The sequence below is a fragment of the Choloepus didactylus genome, chromosome 18 (assembly GCF_015220235.1).
Source record: "Choloepus didactylus isolate mChoDid1 chromosome 18, mChoDid1.pri, whole genome shotgun sequence".
In the NCBI taxonomy this organism is placed as follows: domain Eukaryota; kingdom Metazoa; phylum Chordata; class Mammalia; order Pilosa; family Megalonychidae; genus Choloepus; species Choloepus didactylus.
Genome location: NC_051324.1, coordinates 47,116,339 through 47,132,169, shown reverse-complemented (window position 1 = coordinate 47,132,169; position 15,831 = coordinate 47,116,339). Strand labels below are relative to the sequence as shown.

Here is a 15,831-nt window from a genome sequence, read left to right as displayed (position 1 = left end):
GGGCGGGACCGCTTCAGCCTTTATCTCAACTGTAACTTCCGAGTCATGTCTGGCGGGCACGCTGGGGAGGCCCCGGGGCCGACCAGGGGCCCCGCCTTTGCTGCGGAGTTTCCGGCACCGGGACCGATTGGGTGGCGGTGGGGGAGAGAGATAAAAAAGTGGCAGGGGAGGAGCAGAGGTGACTGAGCGGCGAGTTTTCACGTCTTTATTATTATTATCGTTATTAATAATATTAATAATATTTTACCGAAGTATTTCACGTCCAGAACTAAGACAAGACTACAAACACAACACATAGAAAATTAATAAAATAGAACTTTGTTTTCTTCTGAGGCTCCTCTTCTTACTTCTAGGTAGTATGTGCTCCTTCCAGTGGCTTTGGGGAGGGTGTGGGAGAGACATGGCTGGGGTCAGGGAGTCTTCGAGGCCCCCACTGACGGGACCGCGAATCTACCATTGAACCGTGCAGGGGGGACATGGGCGAAATGAGACACGACACGGACAAGAGCATTTTGCTCTGCCTCCAGGAAACATCAAGTGAGTCAGGTCCTCAGTTCTCACGGTGGAGCAGGATCCGGCCGAGAAGGTTCCACCAGGAGGGAGGGGAAGAGCGGGGTGCTGGGTGGGCTAGGGCGGCATGGCCTTGGTGTCCCCAGCGAGAGCTCTGCGGGCGGGGTCGTCCGGCTGGGCCCCGCCTGTCGTGCTCTGGGGAGCAAGTCCGGGGCTCCCCCGCCCGCAAAGCCTCCTCTCGGACTCACTGACGCCCTTGGCTCCCCACAGGCCTCTCCCTTCGCGCGCCCCCTCCCTTTCCAGCGCCTTCACTCGGCTGGTTTTTCTTCTTCTTCCTCCGCACTGAGCTGAGACGCGCTGAGCAGTTTGCTCTCTTTTTTCCACTTCATGCGCCGGTTCTGGAACCATATCTTGATCTGCCTCTCCGTCAGGCACAGGGCGTGCGCGATTTCGATGCGCCGCCGCCGCGTCAGGTAGCGATTGTAGTGAAACTCCTTTTCCAGCTCCAGCGTCTGGTAGCGCGTGTAGGTCTGGCGGCCTCGCCGGCCGCTGGGCCCAAAGGAGGAACCTGTTACGCAAGGAGGAGACACTGAGTCCTGGGGTCACCAACTCAGAGCCCCCTCCTCCACTCGATCCTCAAACAGGGACTCCAGCCTGTCCCAGGATGCCCTCCACCTCCCTCCCCCACCCCACTCCTCCAGCGCCCCCTCTAGATTCCCTCCGGGTCTCCCAGGCCTGAGCCTCTGTCTAGACTATTGGTGGGGGAGGGGAGGAGCAGTTTGAAAACCTATCTGAGTTTAGAGGGAGGGGCTGGAGAGGTGCTGGCCAGGTGTGTTTCTTCCTAGCCGAATCTTTTTTCCCCTCCCTTTCCATCCATCTAGCTCTCCCCCGCCCACCCAGTGATAGATTCCGGCCCTTAATCCGTAATGACGTGGATCGATCCACAGTCGGCATTAACGGCTCCTCACTTTCGTGTCCCGCTAATGGACATCAATTTGGGATTTAAGGCCCACAAATAATCCTACACGAGACCCAGGCGCCTGCTTCTCCCTCTCTCCCCCTCCACCCTCTCCCTCTCTTCCCCTTATTCTCCCTCCCTCCTCTGACTATCACCCTTTTTTTCTGGTGCCTCATCTCCCCCCCCCCCTCCCAGTCGCCGGAAGCACAGCCCGGGACAGATTCAACCCTCCTTTGCCGGAGTCACACGCCCCCCCCCCCCCACGACGCACTCGATTTTTTCATGGAGAGATCTTTGGGTGGAGGACCCGACCAGGATTGGGAGTGCAAAGGAAAGCAAAGCCAGTGACTGTGTTCTCTGCTCCCTTCCCAGATCGGAAATCCGCGGTCTGGCCTGGCGCTTCGCCGGCTCCGAGTGTGACTGGGACTTTGCAAACTTTGCAACTCCTGAGGGGCGAGAGGACAGAGCAAGAGACCCTGCGCAGGCGCCCCCCGTCTTCCCTTATCTCCTAACTGAGATGCCCACTCGGCACCCTGTGGGGGAATGGGGTGGGGGTGGCGAGACTCGCTAGTTGTGCTTCCCCGGGGTGGGGGCTCAGGGGGTCGGGGAGGCGGCATGAAGTCTCACTCACTGTTGCACGAATTCATCCTCTGCATCCACGGGTAGACCGGCGTAGAGCATTTCTGCTCCTCCGTCTCTCCGAACACGCTCTTGTCCTGGGCGCAGTCCGACTTCCGTGGCTCAGGGTGGAACGGGGACGGCTCGTCGGCGCCCGAGAGCGCGCAGGCCGACTCCTTCTCGCGGTAGAAGGGCGGCGCCGGCCCGTAGTCGCAGGGCGCCGCTCGGCCGTAGCCGCCGCCGGCTGGCGGGTAATAGGAGGAAGCAGCAAAGCCCTTGTCCTGGCCCGGCCCCGGCCCGTAGGGCGCCGGGTAGTGCCTCAGCGGGTCCGCATAGCCGGACGAGTAGAGCGGTAGCTGGCCCAGGAAGGACTCCTGCCCGCTGGCCAGAGTGACGGGGAAGGTGGAGTTCACGAAATAGGAACTCATTGGGAGGGGAGGTGCGCGCGGCCGCTGCTGCTCCGCCGGGTTTATGATTTGTTGTGTTTTATAGTCCGAGCGCCGCGCCTATTAGTAGTATATCCGAGATTGGGTTTTAGCTGAGGGGGGATGGCGAGGTGCCAGTGAGGGCCAGAAGGAAATACAACCATCTGATCCAACACTGACCAATGGCAGAGGCAGGAATTGTCAAATAGCACCCAGGAGGAGCGCAGCCCGCACGAGGGACCCGCGCACAAACCTATCAACCTTTTTTTTCCCTCCTTCTCCTTCGTTTTCCCTCTCTCTCCCCCAATAACACAACGAGTCCTTTTCCACCTACGTAGGGTCTGCGAAAGAGGAGCCTGTGCCTTTGCGGGAGGAGGGAGCATTTGGATTGAGACCACCCCACCCCCCAGTGATTAAATAAATATATTCTCCCCCCCCCCCCCAATGCAGTATAGGGAAAAGTTAATTGTGTTTTCAGAAAAGTTAACCCCTGCGTTGCTTGGGCCCCATTCCCTCAAGGAAAGGATGGTAAATGTCCCCGAATCTCGTTGAGATAGAACTGAAGGAAAAGGTTTTTTTCTCCTAGGTTTTTGTGTTGGCAGAAGGCTAGTAGAGTTCTCTGCTGCCTACTTAGCATCACTTTCAGAAAGACAGAGGCAAAGAAGAAGAGGAAACAACCTCTATCCCAGGTTTTGAAAATTATTTATTCTGTTTATCAGATCTGTTCTCCTCCCCAAGCCCAAGCTTATTATTCCTGCTTCTCCATAATTCTTGTGGTCTGAGGGAGACAGGCCAGAGTGCACTACCCAGATGACCCAGGACTTGGAAACTGGAGGGTCTGAACCCACCTTCCCCTCGGGTTCTGTGGCTAGGCTGAAAGCCTCTGGGAGGGCTGCTTCTGTGGCTGCCCAAGACATACCGCCTGCTTCTAGTATGCAGCCACTCTCAAAGGGGAAGGAGCATAGGGAGAAAGGACTAGCCCTTTCCCTGTTCTGGAATATGGAGGAGAGGAGTGAGAAGTGTTCCCCTGCCTAGGTGGTTTTATTTGCCTGGTGCCTAGCTTGTCTGCTCTCCTCACTCCACTCTCCCTCTTCCTACCCCAAAAGACTGGAATATCCTGAGCTACAGTTTCTTAGTAACCAGAGATGTTCCTGCAAGTCTGGGTACATGGAAGAAATTGTTCCTGTTTCAATTCCAGGTCTTTGAACATTCCTGATATTTGAGGCTATCAGAAACCACGGAGACATGTGTGGTCCTCTCCCCTTTTCCAGGTCTCTCTAGAATATGGCAGTTCTTTTTCAAGTGAATTCTTTCCCAAGTCTTGGTTTTGGTTTAGTTTTATAAGGAGGGAGGGGTGTTTGGGTCCTCCTGGGGGACCTTGCAGGCAGCCTCCAACCATCAGCCCCCATCCCCTCTCCAGACGTTCACAACTCTTCTCTCTGTCTCTCAGACTCTCTACAATTCCTCCTCATATTCCCATGTTTGTATCACAAGGTTTGCTGCTATACAAGCTTGGGTGTGAGAGAGAGTGTATGTCCCTGGCTCTCTCTCCCATCCCAGGAAAATGAACATTGTAGCTAGGCTTGGAGATGATGCATTTCCAATAGTCTAATACACACTTGGAGGCCAGCATTGCAGAATGATAGCCTTTTGAATACGCGACAAGAAGAGGGATGTGGGGCAAAGCCCACTGTGGGCCAGTTCTGCCCCATTTCTGCTTCATTCTTTGGTTGCATTTTTATGGCCAGCTCTGCCCATCTAAGATGGTGCAAAACAACACAGAAGGTAGTAGAGCGCTGAGGTTGGGGAGACCAAGGGTGAGAACTTGGTAGTCTGCAAAGTGGCCTCTCAGGCTCCCTGAGCTCAGGGCAACTTCTAGACTGCTCCTCTGTGGCCAAGTGACCACCCCTGGATGTTCCTCCACTACTTCCTAGCCAGGCTTTGTGGAGTTTTGATAAGGTTTTAAGAAAAGAAACCCATAATGATGGAAAACCATAAATCTAGCTGTAGTTGGGCCCACACCTAGAGAGGAATGGGGACCATTTGGGCTGGAGATCAAGGTGGGTGAGAATTCCTGAGTGTACCTCCTTCCTCCCTGACAGTAAGGCTGGGCCCTGGGCCTCGGTCCTCTCTGCCTTCTCCCTGGCCACAGTGCTCCCATCCTAGGACTGGATGATGTAGGCTTCCTGTAGGGTCCGAGCAAAATAAGATTCTGGGAAGGAAGGGGCCTTTCCCTGTGATACAAGCATGAAAATAATCTCCTTATCCTAAAAATCACAGCTCCAGATTAACCTCACCTCTGCAGGTTGCCTGTTGTGAGATGGAGCCATTACGGCAGAGCTGGGCGCCTGGAGTCGGGCATGAAAGGAAATAGCGCCTCATCGCTCTTATCTAAGCCCAGAGGTATTTATGAGCGTTTATTCATCTGATCCGTTTGTTTGGGAGAAGGAGCAGGCAGGCAGGGCCAGACCAGAGGCCGCCTGACTTCTGGAGCCAGAGGTCTACGAATCTGTCTGTGGTTCCGTCCATTGCCGTCTGTCTCCACCCGGGAATATGTAAATACACAGCAGGCACAGCCGCCTGCCCGTCTGGGCTCTCTCTTCCTGCCTCCATGAGGAAGCGTGTGTATGGAGAGGTGAATATGAAGGTGTACCGAGTCTTGAGTACACAACAGATACCCTACAGGCAGAATTCATAATTGTAATTTTCTGTGCTGCGAGTCTGCGGTCCTGTGGGCATGCACATTCCAACTCACCAGGGAAATGTCTCCTAAGTTGTGTTCCTCTTAGGAGTAAATTCTCCTGTAAGGGTAACCGCAGGGGGGGATATTTGCCTTTACATGTGTGTGGTTGGCGGAGGGGGATTGAGACACTGCAGAGGCTTCCCATTTCTTCTAGACTACAAAGCCCCCACCCCCAACTCTGACTGGATTAAAACATCTCAAGCCCTGGACTCTAATTCTCTTGGTTTGGGAACATTTATGTTACCACGGTGAGCCACTCCCAAAATTTTTATTGGGGTGGGGTGCTCTTTAGATGGAACCCTTTCCCTTAAAATCGTTCTGTCTAAAGAGCTGTACAAAGACCTCATTTCCATTATGCAAATGGCCAGCATCGTCTGTGATCTTCGGGGGAGTGGGCGATGGCGCTTAGCCGGCTCTCCTTGTCCCTCCCCCCCTCCCCCCCCCAGGTCCCCGGATACCCCAAGAGGCCTCCAGTGTTTCAACCTCTATACCACTCAGGCCTCCTCTCCCCACCTGCCCTGCCAATTGTCCACCAGAAAGAATCTCCGCGGGGCCCAAAACCTTGCTAGCCGGCTCTCCCAGGGCTTCCCGCAGAGCGCCTCGCTGGGCTGAGCCTTCTAGCCGCCATAAAGTCACTCTCGCTGCCGAAAAACAGAAAGGGCTGCTCCTGCGGCCCAGACTCAAGAGGCAGAGGAGGGAGCAGGGGCCGCAGCCTCCGTTCACTCTTGCTCCCAACACTGCAGGGACTCTCGACCTCCGCAGCAACTCCAGCTCCCCGTCAGACCCTCGGAACACCGCGGCCTGCCAGGAACGTCAGGCAATTTCCTGGAATCCCCGCCTAGGAGCCCGGGCCACTGCACCTTGAAAGGAGCGGCCAGAGCTTCCTCCTGAGGCTTGAAAGCCCGAGCTAATCAGTAACTCGTGAGACCCGGGCCAATATTCAAACGCTGCAGCAGAGGCGCACACTCCCCGCCCTCGCTACCCTCTTCTGCGAAAGCCGGCAGGTTAAGCGAGTGTGAGGAGTCTGGCAGGAGCAGAAATTATAGTGGTCGGGTTCCTTAATGATTCATCCCCACTCGCTCCCCTTTTTTCCATAAGCGCATTTGCGTCGATTTCGCTTAAGACCATAGAGAATGGGGGAAGGGCCGGGCGTTCGCTTGCAGACACCAACGATTTCTAGAAAACTCGATTAAATTCCTTCACCATGGACCCACCAACCAAGGAACTGGCAAGACTCACCAGTCAAACGAGAGAACAGAGACCCTGTTTGTCTTTTGACAACCAAGTGGAACTGCCGGGCGACGCCTCCCCTGTCGGCCCCCTCCCTTGGTCGAGAAGAAAACCAAATAAACCTTGAACAGCTTTGGCCTCGGATCTCTCCAGCGGCCCCGACCCCTTTCCATGCCGCTCGGGCCCCTTGGCTCTTCTCCTCCAACCCTTTGGTTCAGGGACCACTACCCGTGGGATGTAGTGTCGGCCCTCTTTAAATATGTCAGAAAAAGCCACTTCCCGTGCTCAGCCTTCAGGTTTGGAGCTGAGGTGGGGGGTTGGACACATGCTCTAATCCACACCCGCGCGGCGGGAAACAAAACTCCAGCGGAAAGCGTAGCTCTGGGCCCGAAATCTCCCGAATCCCGCCCAACCCGCGCGGCCGGGGCTCCAGGATCCGCGCACGGCTTGTGCTGTGTTTCAGGCTGGCGGCGCTGAAGCCGCGTGTCTCAGAACCGACGGTAGATGGCAGCAAACCGCATAATTTGGGTCAGAGCAAACTGTCTAAGGGACGATTTATAACCCGCCAAGACTACAGGAGAAAAAGACCTTTAGGGCGGGTGGGTTTGGGGAATTTTTCCTTTTAGAATAGGCCTCGACTGCCATGGGTGCTGGCCGAGAACTCTGGCTACGCAGCGGAGGGTCCCTGGGGCACCAAGGCCAGGCCTACATGTAGGACATCTACCTGGACCCCCAGAGGCTCCCCTCCCACGCCACAAGTGGCTACGACCCTCTCCGTCCAGATCAGGATTGAGAGGACCTATACCCTACACACACCCCACACCCTGCATTCCTGGGGGAAACTAGAGGTCCGAGGCTGAACGCCCTGCATTTGGTCTTTAAGAAAGAGAAAAGCAATAACATATTCGAGCAAATCAAACTAAATTGCAGTCTTTCCTGCCCTCCGCATGCAACATCGCTTATCTTTCCGCTTGCAGCGTCTGCAGAAGCCCTCTCATCCCATTTTTTAGCCGTTGCCTCACAGCTTGCACCTCCTTCCACCGCGCCATCCCACTACTACTTTAAGAATCTGTCTCCCGCTCCATGGTTCTTCTCCCCATCCCACCTCTCCCGGGAGGCCTGGCTGGAAAATGAAATCAGGCGCCAGAGGGACGGGACTAGCTACGTGAGCTCAGCACCAAGCGGTTTTCCAGTCCGGACACCTCAGGTACCTTGAGTGGGTTTTCTTTTTATTTTCTCCTTCGTCCTCGTCTTTTTGTTTGTTTTGTTTTGTTTTTGTTTACAAGCCTAAAACAACATGCTAAACAGATTCTTCACATTTGGACCCACATTTGGACCCAGGAAAGTTTGAAATGTTTCCACCTCAGACACACACATGACGTTTTTCTCCTTCACGGAAATCCACACATTCGGTACCAAGAAAACACAAGTAATAGAATCAATATGGTACAGAAAGCAACATGCTGGAACCTACCGCGTTAAAACCACAAAACTGTCTCCCTGCAGAGCGAGGCTCCCTCCTCCGGGAGTGGCAGAGACGTAGGCATTCTCTGGCAAGGCTTCCTCGGGGGTCACCCTGGCTTTGGGTGCCTCCACCCACAACCTTTTAATTTCAGAAATGTCTCCGAAGGGAGATAGTGAGCATTTCTCTGTGAATTGTTCTTTCTGTGTCTCTCTAGCAGCCTCCTCGGCCTCACCGGCCTCTGCGGAGATTCCGGGCCCTCCAGAGACCAGGGCGTCGCTCAGCGCCACCGCCCCTCGTGCCAATGCTGCACCCGGCAAGGGAAGTGCAAGGGGACAATTGGGGGAGGCCCAGTCAAGGGAGGGATGGTGGGAGGGGGAGGGGGCCAAACCCACCGAGGCCACAGCGCCGGCTGCTGCGGGCGCCGCTGAAGCCCGGACACCCCCATCCTCCGTTTCGCACCCCCCTCCTCTGAGCCTGTCCTCCCAGCTTTAAAAGGCGACTTAGAGCTCGCTTCCTTGGCCCCTTTCGGTTCCTCCTACGGTCTTCCGTGCCTTTGCTCCCCCTCCAGGAAGCAGCCACCCCTCTCTCTGCCCCGAATTTCATGGGAAGCCTCTCCCTGCAATGCCCAGAGGTGGGGTTCAGCCCCATCTTGGAGGGGGGGGAGACAAGCCCAAGCCCCACCCCCCTACAAAATCGATGCAAAAGAACAAGAATTGTAGAAGCTCCCTTACCTTTGCAGACCTTGGAATTCTTTTCCTCTGGTGAAAGAGGTGGAGAGGGAAGGGGAAAAAAAAAAGAGCGTTCCGTTTCTTCTTTAGCTTCCAGATAATATTGTCCCAACCTGAGAGCCGTCGTTTCCCCTTCTCTGACTTGGGAGAGAGAGTGTTTCGCTTTTCTGACATTTGCATAGAAAATGGAGTAAGCTCTGGCTTTGAAAAATGGTATCAAGCTGTGGTCCTGGGCAGATTTTCCATTTACCCTCCATGATGACTAAAATCCCAGATCAGCAAGCAAATTAACTTACGAGTTAAAATTATTTTTGGTTCTCTCTTTTGTGTAATCCCCTCCCCTCCTTCTCTCTCCCTCTCTCTTCTCCCCTCTCCCCCCTCTCTCTTCCTCTCTTTCCTCTATCAAGCTGATACTGAGGTATAAAAATATCAAGAGGCTGGAGCCCTGAAGGACGACAGTGCTCCGACCTAGGTGTGGTGTCCAAAAGAATGCTGCATTATAACCACCAGGGAAATGATAAAAAGTTCATGTTCACGACCGCCTGGCCACATGACCGGCGCCGGCCAATCGCTGGGTTCAACCACTCATAAACTTCTATCACAAAGTTGTAAATTTTCATAAAACAACAAGGAATTTATTGCATTTCTTCATGGCTGCTCCACCAGCAGTCCTTTTCTCAGTCGCCATCTTCTTTTCTTCTCCTTCTCGCTTTTTGGGAAAACCCCAATCTGGAGAAGGGGTGAGATTTGGGGTACAGAGAATCAGGGCAGAGGAACCATAAGGAGCCAGGTGGGAAGGGGATTTTTTTGGACCCTCCCTATTTCCTGCAGGAGCTCTGTCTACCACTGACAGTAAAAATTCATCCCAATTTCTCAGTATAGGGACTGTTCTCAGGCATTTGAGGTGGAAGCAGCACTCAGGGAAAAAAAGCTGCAGTGTACCTTCTTCCCCACTGAATAGCCCCCTTCTTCCCAGCCCTACAACTGGCGGAACCCCCACCTGTGAGGCTTGCTGCCCTCAAGCCTAGCTTTTGCCCCAGGATGACAGGTGGCCTGGGTGGGGCCAAGACGGACAGTCTAGCAACCCGATTCTCGCTTTCGCACCCCAGAAATCGGGGTGGGGGGGAGCGGTAAAATCGGATCCCCGCATCTCTGGCCCAAACCTTTCTAGGTTCTCTAAGATAGCTCCATGCGCTCTCCACGGGGTACTGCACTCCTTAATGGGGGAGACTGCAGGTTTAGGGGCCTTTTACTTGCAAATTCGGATTAAACAGATTCTCATAAAACGCGCTTCCCTTCCTAACCCTCCTCCTGCTTTCATCCGGATGCCCGTTCTTCAAATTTAAATAATCCAGGGCTTATCCTCGAATAAATAGTAAAATTGGGCTCTGTAGGTCCAGTAGTGTAGACGCTGTTCTCCAGGTTTTTGTCCCACAATCAGGAGATCTTTGGGAGTAAAAAAAAAAAAAAAAAAAAAAAAAAAATCATCCCTTGTTTTCCAGTTACTTGAAATATCCTCATATCTTGGAGTTCAGGTGCTAGCGCCAGAGTGTAAGAAACGAAATACCCCCCCCCCAAATATTTTTTCTCCCCCTTTCTTTCTCTGTGCTCCGGAGAAGGTTCCCGGATGCCGGTGACGCGGAGAGCTGGAAGAAAGGCTCGGAGGAAACCCGCGGAGTTTCGGGTGGGCGCACAGCCCGGCTAAGAGCCGTCCGCATCCACACTAGCCCGGTAAACTCGCTCCGCTCAGGTTTTCGCTCTGGGGACTCAATTTTTTTTCCATTTTTAAGTTTTATTTGGGTCATCAGTGTTAATTTAGAATGAGATAAATTAAAATAAATTGAAGTAAAATAAATTGAAGAAAATAACCGAACCTAGCTCTTGCCGAAAATGTTTGCAGAGCAAGCGGGAAGCCCCGAGAACCCTAGCATGGGAGGCTACTCTGGGTGAGCCATGAGGCCTCTGCTCTCCGGCCTGCTCTAACCAATGCCGTCCGCGAGCCAGAGATGTATTTGGGTGTTCACCTTTCCTTTCCTTCCGCTCTTCTGTCTTATGGGGCTGAGCGTTTAGGATTTGGACTCTGTATTGGTGCGCCGGCGGCAGAGCAGAGCTCTCAGCGCCAGCAGCCTGGTCCGAAGACCTGGCTGGGGAAGAGGGTTTGTGAAATTGTAGATTTGTTTTGTTTTGTTTTGTTTTGTTTTGTTTTGCCAGTGTGTGTGACTGAGCATGTGGGCCCATGGATGTGTTTACTTGGGGGCAAATGTTAATCTGTGTGTTTATAAGTCAATGTTTCAATCTACATTTGTCTGTATAAATGTGTGAGTGAGTGTGAATGTGTGTTTATATGTGGGTGTGTGTGAATGCCTGTATGTTTATTTGTGAACATATGAATACGGGTGTTTGTGTGTGACTCTGTGTATATTTGTGTGTGATATCAGCCTGTTGATATGTGGGATTGTGTGTATTCGTGTGTGTAGATGTGTGTAAAAGGTTTGTGTGATGTAGGGGTTCACTAGCTGGCAGCACCTAGAGCAGGAAGCACCTGAGAAAAAAGCAGACCCCAAAAAACAGAATAAAAAGAGCCTGTGGCAGAAGTCGGAGAGAAGGCTCTGGGACACTGCCCCCCATCCGTAACCTGGGCCCCTCCCAAGACTCAGAAAATAGGGCATCTGTTTATTTTTAATTGTTTTTTATTTTTATTTTTCCATCCTTTATATGTACGTAGAATGTAAAGAGGAGCACAGGGGCTGGCGGGAACAAGGAGCAGCGGACAGGCACACAGTGAGGACACGCTAGCTACTCGGTCGGTCGGTGGGGTTCGCTAAGGCCCCTTAGACAGCCGCTACCGGGGAGGCGGAGGCTTAGGAGGGCGGAGAACCACACACGAGTTAGTCCAGACCCACAGTCCACAAAGACAGCGTCAAAAGGGGGTTACAAAACAGCAAAAATTTACAAAGACCTTACAATAGCCACATAGAAAAGGGGAGCCAAATTCCAGAAAGCTACACAGCAGGTAGATAATGTCCTTCCCATGTTGTACAAAAACCAACCCAACAGACTTTCCTATAGGTAGTTTTTTTTTTTCAGTGTTAAGAAACCAAAATTCACCGTCCTCTCTCCTTTAAAAATTTTTAACCGCTTTCCATTTAAAAAAGGCTTTTTTCCCCCTATTTAATTAAGTTTCCTGGTTCAGTCTCCAGAGCTGGGCTTCTCCCTCTCCCTCTCCCACTCTCATCTCTCTCTCTCTTCCTCTGCCCTTTCTCTGCCCTCACTCTTCCTCTTCCTCCTCGGCCTCGGCCTTGTCCTGGCTGGTGGGCCCGGGACCGGAGGTCTTGTTCTCCTTTTTCCACTTCATGCGCCGGTTCTGGAACCAAATCTTGATCTGTCTTTCGGTGAGGCAGAGCGCGTGCGCGATCTCGATGCGCCGCCGCCGGGTCAGGTAGCGGTTATAGTGAAACTCCTTCTCCAGCTCCAGCGTCTGGTAGCGGGTGTAGGTCTGGCGGCCTCGCTTGCGGTCGGTCCCTGCGCACGTTATTCAGGGAGGAAAATCGGTGACCGTGTTTCGAAAACGCCAGAAGAGAGACTATCTCCCTCTTAGACCCTGTTGTATGATTTTTGGGGAGTAGAAAAGTCCATTTTCCCACTGAAAACAAAGTCTTTCCATACCCCAGCCTATCCTGCCCTCACCCCTCCATGCCCAGGCCTTTCTGCGGGCTTCCCAAGGCAAACATCCCCATTTTCCATCCAGGAAGTCTCTTTTACTCCGACGTTTCTGAACCCGGGAAGATCCAACCCACTGACCCTTGAAGGCTCTTACTAGCCTCCCTCTACTCCTAAGGGTTGTATGTGGGATGAGGGAAGGTTAATCTTCCTGTGACCATCTGGGATCAGAAGCCCCAAGCCTTCACTTTTGAGTGCTGGTCCTGATGATCTCTGGGGTAGGGGCAAGGGAACCATGCAAGTAACTCTGGAGTGGGGCTCTGGGCCTGGCCTGGGTGCATTTCCCTAGAAGAAAAAGAGACAAAGAGGCCTCATGGGCCCACTCTCCCCCAACCTCCCCCAACCCCCCACCCCTCCACGCCTATTGTGAAAAAAGAAGATGAGGAGCATGCTGATTTCTTTGGGGCTTGGAGTTGGTCTGAGAGCAACTGCCCTCTTATGACTCTTTTCCAGTGAGTAGCCGGGGCTCAGACAGAGCCAGGCTGTCCTGCCTGCCCACCTGCTCAGACTGCTCAGCTCTCCAAAGCAATCTTTGAGCCTCCAGGACGGTGCAGGGGGTGAGGGGAGACAGCAGCCTGGACTGGGGTGGAAGATGAAGTATGGAGGTGGTAGGGGCTGCAGAGCAAAGGGACTGTCTCAGGTTAGGCCCAGATTAGGAGGAGGCTTGGGGGAGGGTTGTGCTAGGGAGGGTCTGGTGCCAGCCTCCTGGGAAGGAGACAGGGGAGAGGCGGGGTTAGGGGCCCCAATATCAAGTCAGATAAAAGCCAAGCTGAAATGTTTACAAGCAGAAAAATTTGGACTTTGATAAATCAACTGGAAAGGTGGTTGAACTATGGAGCAGGTAAAAGGGACTGTGACCACCAATGCTGATGGTGTGGGAGTGGGTTCCCCCTGGCCCCCCACCCTGGCTGGGTTGTGAGGCTCTGATCACTAGTCTGGAGCCTTTTGGACCCTGGGGCTGTCCCCCATGTCCACTCAGGGTCAGTTTCAAGAAGGCTGTCTGGACCTGGGTTTGAGATAGACCTCCATGCAGTCCCTGGCCTCTTAGGCTTCCTGCAGTAGCTTGCCTGGGAGGCCTGCACTCTCTAAGTCTTGATTTGGCTCCATGGAGTCCTATCCCCTCTCCCCAAGCTGGCACTTCACCCTTCTAGAATGACAACTTCAAACGTGTTGGCCAGTTCTCCAGGGGCACCTAGAAGCTTTGCAGGGTGTACCTGAGAAGGCCAATTGTACTCCCAGGAGGCCTCTGCTCCTTTCTCTATCCCTCAGCCCGCCCCCCAAGTTCATTGGGGGGTCAGGAGCCTCATCTCTCTTGGCCTCTGCCCCCCTTCCTTCCACCTGTCTCTCTGCACTCTGTGTCCCTGGCTGGGTCCTCATCTCTTCTGGCACCCCCTCCTACCGCCTGGCCTCTAGAGCCCACCTCTAATTGTCCTGATGGGAATAATGGGGGAGCGGGGTTGGCTGAGAAGGAAGGGGGAGGGCTGTGTTGCTCAGCGCTGAGCCCCCCCTCCCCCAGACCCTATCCAAGCTGGGGCTGGGGGACACACCCAGAGCTGAGATCCCCGGCGGGGAAGGAGGGAGGGAGGGGGGAGACCCTAATGGCTATTCTCTACAAACCCCAGCCTTCCTCCGCAAGACAAACGGCCTCGTCTCCAGCCCGTGCTGGCGCGGCTGATAAATATTTAAAGCTAAAAGGCCTGGAGGAAAGGTGGGGGAGCGGGCTGGGGGTTTGGAGCGCTGCGGCGTCGGCGGGGAGAGATCCGCCTGGGAAGAAGAGCGAGCTTGGGAGCACCGAGCAACAACGGGGTGGGGGCGGCGCGCCGGGTCGCGGCCGAGAGGGTGCCGCGTTCCCAGGGCCGACCTCCGGCCGAGAGCCCTCTGGACACAGGAAGGAACGTCCGGCGGGAAAGGGGGCGCCTTCTGGGGAATGCTCCCGGGCCGTTGCGGCTCCGGACCGCTCGGTGCGCGGCGTTACCTGAGCTTCGCATCCAGGGGTAGATCCGGAAGTTACTCTCGGCCGCCAAGTCCGAGTCCCTCTGCTCCTTGGCGCCCGCCGCCTTGGCGGAGTCGCCGGGACACACCCCGGAGAGGTTCTGCTCAAAGGGCGCGCAGTGCATGTTGAAGGAACTCGGCTCGAGCCCGTAGCCGGCCGCGTAGACGCCGGCCGCGCTCTGGCCCGCCATGCCCCCCCCGCCGGGGTACAAGCCCTGCATCGAGGCGGCGAAGGAAGCGCCCGAACCCGCTCCATAGCCGGGGCGCTGGGGGTTGGAAGCAAACGCGCAAGAAGTTTGTTCGGGGAAGGCTCCGGTAGCGAAAACCGAACTTGCGGCTGGATATTTAGAAAATAAAGCATTCGCATAATACAATGAACTCATAATTTGGCCGGATGATTTGTAGGCAGGGACGTTTTAGTGTCGGTTTTACGAGATTCCTTGATATATTACAGAATTAGAGTCCAGATTTACACCAAAAAGGACCCCCTTTTTCCTCTCCGGACCACGTGACCCCGCCCACGTGACGCCCCCTCCGCCAATTGCCCGGCAGCTTCCCCACGGCTCCCGGTAATGTGGAAAAAATTGTGTGGCGTTGGATTTATAAAATGTGATCAATAATGAATGGGGAAGCCGAGCCCTGTGGATTGGGGCTGGGGGCTCAAGGGCCTCTGTTGACCCCCGCGGGCTGGAGGCAGCTTGCAGGCGAAATTTGGGGAAGAAGGGAATGAGTGGAAGGGAAAATAAATAACCTCCGAGCGATCCGTGTTGTCACCCCCCCCACACACACACACACACTCGCACACCCTTCCTCCCCAGCCCGTTAGGGAGCGAGAGACAAATGCAGGGACTGAATGTGCGCAACTGGGTTTCTGTGGGGAGGGGATGCTGGTCAGGTATTTATTAACCCGGGCCAATTCATCTCGACTGGACTTTTGGGGGAACTCAGGTTCTCCCCAGGTGAAGGAGGAGGTGAACCCGTCTCTCTCCTTGCCCCAGACATAAGGGCGGGGATGGAGCGAGGCTTCGTAGTCCCTGCTGGCCTCGGTGCTCCCAGAGGCACGGACGGGATCCTGCCCACCGGTGTTGGGCACTGCGGCTTCTGGTGGCTACAAAAAAAGGTTTGAAGATTAAAAAAAAAAAAAAAAAAAAAAAAAAAGGAAGGGGGTGGGGTGGCTGAGGAGGGAAAGGAAAGGGAGGAGGGCTGTCCAGGGCACACCGCTCTCCTGGTTCCGGGACGCGGCTGCCTCCGCGGACCGTGGCTGCTGGAGAAGCAGAAGCAACGAGGGAAGGAAGGCGGAGAGCGAGGCCTAGGAGCTGGGCGAAAGTGGCCTGGTCCCAGGGAAAGAGAAGCGGAGAACAGTCATTGCCTCCTCCTGCTACCCCCACCAGAGTCCAGGAAAAATAAAAACATAAGCTTGTTCAGCAGCCCTGCATTCTACC

At 54.4% G+C, this 15,831-nt stretch overlaps 3 protein-coding genes across 6 annotated transcripts in view; all 3 read right to left on the bottom strand.

Moving 5' to 3' along the window:
- Nucleotides 1-8,809, bottom strand: part of HOXB3 (homeobox B3) — a 55,570-nt gene extending 46,761 nt beyond the window's left edge. The window contains exons 1-2 of one of the 3 annotated variants that reach the window (XM_037810151.1): nucleotides 8,681-8,809; nucleotides 7,959-8,253 (exon numbers count right to left, since the gene is read on the bottom strand). The gene's annotated coding sequence lies outside the window, so the exon portion shown is untranslated. Of the gene's footprint in view, nucleotides 1-7,958 lie in introns of all 3 variants that reach the window. The other 2 variants (XM_037810155.1, XM_037810150.1) reach the window with 2 other exon arrangements.
- Nucleotides 192-8,883, bottom strand: HOXB6 (homeobox B6). 2 transcript variants are annotated; one of them, XM_037810158.1, is made up of 3 exons: nucleotides 2,100-2,829; nucleotides 1,740-1,914; nucleotides 192-1,078 (listed from the first exon to the last, which is right to left on the bottom strand). In XM_037810158.1, exons 1-3 carry the CDS (start codon nucleotides 2,512-2,514, stop codon nucleotides 628-630), a joined length of 1,041 nt encoding a protein of 346 aa, XP_037666086.1. In that variant the 5' UTR covers nucleotides 2,515-2,829; the 3' UTR covers nucleotides 192-627. The 2 variants fall into 2 exon arrangements, with proteins under 2 accessions (XP_037666086.1, XP_037666087.1); XM_037810159.1 differs by lacking the exon at nucleotides 1,740-1,914 and adding an exon at nucleotides 8,681-8,883 and having other exon boundaries at nucleotides 686-1,078; nucleotides 2,100-2,592.
- Nucleotides 8,884-11,702: 2,819 nt separating this feature from the next.
- HOXB7 (homeobox B7) lies at nucleotides 11,703-14,825 on the bottom strand. Its single transcript, XM_037810162.1, has 2 exons — nucleotides 14,373-14,825; nucleotides 11,703-12,199 (listed from the first exon to the last, which is right to left on the bottom strand). The coding sequence occupies exons 1-2, from the start codon at nucleotides 14,770-14,772 to the stop codon at nucleotides 11,946-11,948; spliced, it is 654 nt and encodes a 217-aa protein (XP_037666090.1). The 5' UTR covers nucleotides 14,773-14,825; the 3' UTR covers nucleotides 11,703-11,945.
- Between the last annotated feature and the right edge of the window lie 1,006 nt (nucleotides 14,826-15,831).